A 5,940-nucleotide genomic window follows, 5' to 3' on the forward strand; every position below is an offset into this window, starting at 1 on the left:
TCCATTCTACTTGACCAGGATCGAGCCACAGGAGATCCACTCATGTCCTGAATAAATAAATACTGACTCTCTCTGTGTGTGTGTGTGTCTGTCCCCAGAGCTGTATGACTACTGTATAAAGGAGGGCTACGCAGACAAGAACCTGATCGCCAAGTGGAAGAAGCAGGGCTATGAGAATCTGTGCTGCCTGCGTTGTATCCAGACACGAGACACCAACTTCGGAACCAACTGCATCTGCAGAGTCCCCAAGAGCAAGCTGGAAGTGGTGAGTCATGTCGGCTTGACTGTACAACAGGCTTAGATGGATCTCAACGAGCCTGTGTAACCGAGTTATTACATTTACATTTATGGCATTGAGGAGGGTGGTGGTGGGGGTTGGGGTCATCTTGGTAAAACTCACTCCCCAAGTTCAAATACCCCCACCTGCCCTGTCGAAAAGCTAGCTTTTTTGATAGCGTAGCTGGTTTACATCGGGTATTTGAGTAGACGGTCGAATGTGTTGGCAAGCCGGGGGTCGCAAGTTTGAGGCTCGGTCGGAGCAAGTCGCAATGGCGGGGCTACTGTTTGCAACAATTTCACATCTGTTTCACATGTATGGCGATCTGTTTCTGCTTTAAACAAACAAGTTGGCTAAGCAGAAACAGACTGGCGTCCAGGCTTGATGATGATGATGATGTTGTGTGTGTCTGTACAGTGCCTGTGTCTCATGCCCACCAGTTTACCTTGTTTAACCACTCTGATCCTGTCCTCTCTCTCTGCAGGGAAGGATAATCGAGTGCACCCACTGTGGATGCAGAGGATGCTCCGGCTGAATGGCTGAGTCAGACCTTTTCTAAATGGGACATCAGGGCTCATCTAACCTCCCCCTGTGTGCTCTCTCCACCCTGGAGCGTCATTGTGTTATTACTACAGGCTGGCCCATGAACAACGCCCCTTTTTCACCTTTCCTCTGACCCCCCCCACCCCACCCCACCCCACCCCCTTTAAGTGTTTGCAGATCTTTGTGACTTGGATGGGTTTAATCAATATGCTGATGAATGCTTTTGACATTGCTTACACCTATCTAGATACCTCAGATCTGACAAACATGGTTTTAGGGAGTGATGGAGAGGAACCAGGGGTGGTTTCAGGACCAGGCCTACCATTCCAGCTGTTCAGTGTACACTGTGAAGGTCATTCGAAGTGCTATTGTGCCTCATTTCATATGGAGAGGGAGGGGAGAGGAGGGGTTGCTCTTTAACATGTCATTGCTTTGAACATGAATTTCTTCATTTCTTGTACTTTTACTTTTTCATTTTAAATAAAACTGTTCTGATTTACTTATGCCCTCACTGTGTGTTTTAATTGCTAATGACCGTGTGCGCATGCCTGATGGGCGTTGATATTTGGAGGCTTGGAAATTAGATTTGGGTATGCATTTTTACTGAACAGTCAACACATCATATGGTTAGGTGGAGATCGGATTAAGGGTGGATTTCATTGAGTTTCATCACATGCTGGATAATGTTGGATCACATTAAAATGGTTGCACTTGATTGAATTCTCATTTATTCTCACCTTCATCACATTCATTTCACAGTAGACTAGAACTGCTGAGCTGATACTTGTATCAAATATATTAGATATGTAAACACAATTATTGTAGTATTCTGCCAGTAATACTAGAGATGTGATATCTAAACCAGAGATTGGTCCACGCTACTGACGAGGATAGCTAGCTAGGGTTATTAACAGATGTAAGATAGTGTCGAGCGACTGCCAAATTCATTTCTGCCGCCTCACTTTCATTATACGCGAACAATTCAAGACAATTTGGAAATAATGTTAAAAGGAGGATAATCAGACAACGTCGCCTCTCCTATTTGCAAAGAGAATGAATAGGATCATACAAGCCCTATCGAAATTGATTAGAAATGCCTTCATCATACTTGGGTCAAAGGTTGGAGATTTCGACCGTCGCGCGTTCTGGTGGTTGGGGAAACAAGAAACAGATCTATGGACAAGCAGGCATGTTAGCTACGAACAAAGTTCCCCCCGTTTGATTTATTCACGTTTCAAATGAAATACTCGGATAGCTAACAACCTAAGCACTTTACTTCCACGTCTCTTAGGATCTTTTGATCACTTGATTTCATAAGCTAGTCGAGCTGGTGAATAGCAACTCACGTTAGCTAGCTAGCTAGCTTATTAGCTCCCCTCTACCCGATCAGAGCACAGTGAAGTTGTAAACATGCAGGACCTGATCGCTACCGTGGATCACATCAAGTTTGATCTGGAGCTCGCCGTGGAGCAGCAGCTGGGTGCACAACCTTTACCCTTCCCCGGAATGGATAGTAAGTTGAAGTTAACAAAGCTAATGTATGCCGTGGGGTTCTGACATATGGGTTCAAACCCCCTTGTGCACCTGCACCAGACGAATTAACAAACGTGTTCTTAATAAAAAACGATCTACCCTAACTAACATCTATGTGGTATCTGATTATAGTTGGAAAGCTAACTGCATGTTATAGACTAGATTCTGATTCTTTGATAGTCTTCAAGGATGAACCTGCATATGTTGACACTGACAGACACTGACCCCTTCCCTGCTGTAACATTCTATTACTGTGTTTCTTCAGAATCCGGGGCTGCAGTGTGTGAGTTCTTCATGAAAGCAGCCTGCGTGAAAGGTAAGTGTTCTGACAAATAACAAAAGGCCTCCTTGTATGTGAGTGTGTATTGTACACGAGTGTCAATGTACATGTGGGGCGAGGACATGGTTTGTTTGTTGTGTGAGTGACCTCTGTTGTTAAATATACAATGTCCAGGTAGAGAGAGTGTGTGTGTGTGTGTGTGTGTGTGTGTGTGTGTGTGTGTGTTGACTGGTGTGTTGTTCTCTATACCTCCAGGGGGGATGTGCCCGTTTCGTCACATCAGCGGGGAGAAAACGGTCGTGTGTAAACATTGGCTCAGGGGGCTGTGTAAGAAAGGAGACCAGTGCGAGTTCCTGCATGAGTACGACATGACAAAGATGCCCGAGTGCTACTTCTACTCCAAGTTCGGTCAGTAGGACGGATAGAATCTGTATTATTGCCCTTGTTACACACATATAAGGCTACACTAGCTAATCAAAAATATAATTTACTCAAATCAAACGTACAATAGGACTGATGTCATTTGTGCGTTCTTTGGACCTGCGTTTTCTTCCTAGACCCCTGCTTCCATCCCAATGCAGTTGTGATGTATAATGTCTGTCTGTCTGTCTGTCCTCCCAGGTGAATGTAGTAATAAGGAGTGTCCGTTCCTGCATATTGATCCAGAGTCCAAGATAAAAGACTGTCCCTGGTACGACAGAGGCTTCTGCAAACACGGTAAGTCTTGTGTGACTCTCTCACACACACACACACACACAAACAGCCGTGTCCTGCTAACCTGTTGCACACTCTCTTACTTTCTCTTTCTCTCTCTCTCTCCCTCAGGTCCTGACTGCAGACACAGACACACGCGGAGGGTGATCTGTGTGAACTACATGGTGGGCTTCTGTCCAGAGGGCAAATCCTGTAAATTCATGCAGTGAGTTCACTTTCCATAAGCTCTCCACTCGAGTGAGACAGACAATGGTAACAAGCCATGATTACGGGAGGGAGAGAACATGATGTGATGTTATTTGTGTTTTCCACAGCCCTCGCTTTGAGTTGCCCATGGGAGCCACTGAGCAGCCCCCTCTGCCACAGCAAGCACATAACATGCAGAAGGTAAGAGAGAACACACACACACACACACACACACACACACACACACACACACACACACACACACACACTCAAACCAAATGTATTTGTATTTCCTATTGGACTTATTGATCTAAAGATCAGCAGTGATGATCACAATAAAGGAACACAATAAAGGTACTAAGAATGTCTCTGAGCAATAAGACATCACACCCCACCGCCTCCTCCTCCTCCTCTTCCTCCTCCTCCTGCTCCAGCCCATGCCTTCTATGGGCCGCTCGTCCATGTCTCTTATCCAGCTGACCAATCCCAGCATGGGCATGGGTCACCAGCGGCCGCCACACAATATGGGACCCAGCATGCACCACAACAACATGGGAGGCAGCCGCGGACCACGTCCACTCGACCAAGTCACCTGCTATAAGGTAAGATGGGACGTCTGTCTTACCCAATGCTATGTAGACACACACTCCTCTGTCTCCAGTGCATTTACTAACACTCTCTCTCTCTTTTTCCTTCACTTTCTTTCGGCAGTGTGGTGAGAAGGGTCACTACGCCAACAAATGCACCAAAGGTCACCTGGCATTCCTAAGTGGTCAGTAGCCACCTTCCCCCACCAACACTACCACCACCACCACCACCACAACAACAACAGCAACAACAACAACACCAGCCCAGTGGTCCAGCCCTCACAGACAACAACACAGACAGAAGAGAGGAGATGAAGAGGAGGCCACTGTAGACTATTGAGATGTAAACAACCTTTAGGACGCTCACTGGAACCTCTGAACCTGGATCTATTGACAGTCACTGGAGTGGACCCCCCCTTCCCCCTTCCCCACCCAAGGCAGGAGCACCTCACCTGGCTCAGCTAACTGCAAGCAACATGGCCGCTCTGTCTGCTAGAGAAATCAGGAAGCAGACACAGGAGAATACATACACAGATATAGGGGATGTACTCAAGTGTTTAGCCCTGTGTGAGTACTCTGAACATGCGATCTACCAGGGTTGGGATCAATTCCATTTCTATTAGGCAAGTCAGTTCTGGGATTCGTTTCAAATCCCACTTTATTTATTTTGGATGAAGATTTTTTATGCTCTTCCCAGATTTACCTAATTGAGATGGAATTGGTGGCAACCTTGCGTCACACCTTCTGTTCTTTCCTTTCCTTAAAGGAAGAATGCGTTTGAAAAGTATCGTCACAGCTTTCCTGTGGGCAGATGGACTGTGTAGATTGACTTTCGGACCACAGGGTTATAGCAATACAAGAACTGATCCAATTCTCCCTCCATGTAAAATGTAAATTAAATAAATAACTCAAGCGTATTGATGTCAATGAAAATTCAACTTCATGCTGTGTTGTTCTGTAATGACATGATGCCATTTTCTGATGTCACTGCAGACCATACATGTGTACTTTGGTGGCTTTGAGTTCTTGCCACCAAATGAGCTACTGGACAATGTTACATTTGAAATATGTGAAAACCTGCTGCTCATTGAAGTATAATTGATCCCTGTGATTGAAGTATGCTCTAAGGGCTGGTTTCCCAGATGCAGATGAAGCCAGAGAATCCCTATTAAAGATGGTTGTTAATCAATCAATAGGTGTCTGGGACGCCAACCCATATGGTCTAAGTCAGCAGAAGGTCAAACCTGTGTGACAGTCGTATGTAAATAGCCCCTATATACTGGCTTCATATTCAGTGAACTGAACTGTGTGTTTGAACTTAGAATGTAGTCACACTTTCACAAACTGAGGTAGCCAGCTCTGGAACTATGAGAAGCGTGTGGCATTTGTATATGCTTCTCATGCGCTCTGTATTTTTTACTCTGTATAATAAATATCCACGTTTTATTCAGTGTTTTTTCTCATTCCCTAGTTTCACAGCAGCACTCTGTTATTCCACCGTTATCAGTCCAGATATGACTAATTTTCCCTCTAATATTTTAAAGAATGCTTCTGGTGTGGATGACTTTGGGTTCATCGATTGTCTCTCAGGACCATAAATATGCAAAGATACTATGTAATTATTAGACTTATAATACTATATAAATACATGTAGTGTGGCAGTTGACAAAGTTATCACATCCTTTCTAGTTGCACTTCTGTCACATTGCACATTCTGTGCATTCGAAAAGTATTCAGACCCCTTCACTTTTTCCACATTTTCTTATGTTACAGCCTTATTCTAAAATTAATTGATTAAATTATTTGTTTCCCTCAATCTA

At 44.7% G+C, this 5,940-nt stretch overlaps 2 protein-coding genes across 2 annotated transcripts in view; both read left to right on the top strand.

Annotated features, from left to right (window-relative positions):
* bud31 (BUD31 homolog) overlaps positions 1-1,319 on the top strand; it is a 2,090-nt gene extending 771 nt beyond the window's left edge. The window contains exons 3-4 of the mRNA XM_083677626.1: positions 99-265; positions 762-1,319. Of these exons, the coding sequence (XP_083533752.1) occupies positions 99-265; positions 762-812 (218 nt within the window). The 3' untranslated portion in view covers positions 813-1,319. The remainder of the gene's footprint in view (positions 1-98; positions 266-761) is intronic.
* A 662-nt stretch (positions 1,320-1,981) lies between these two features.
* On the top strand, positions 1,982-5,555 carry cpsf4 (cleavage and polyadenylation specific factor 4). Its single transcript, XM_083677623.1, has 8 exons — positions 1,982-2,333; positions 2,619-2,669; positions 2,889-3,041; positions 3,255-3,350; positions 3,459-3,552; positions 3,662-3,734; positions 3,968-4,135; positions 4,245-5,555. Exons 1-8 carry the CDS (start codon positions 2,231-2,233, stop codon positions 4,311-4,313), a joined length of 807 nt encoding a protein of 268 aa, XP_083533749.1. The 5' UTR covers positions 1,982-2,230; the 3' UTR covers positions 4,314-5,555.
* Positions 5,556-5,940: the final 385 nt, after the last annotated feature.

The sequence above is a fragment of the Argentina silus genome (assembly GCF_951799395.1).
Source record: "Argentina silus genome assembly, chromosome: 9".
Classification (NCBI taxonomy): Eukaryota; Metazoa; Chordata; class Actinopteri; order Argentiniformes; family Argentinidae; genus Argentina; species Argentina silus.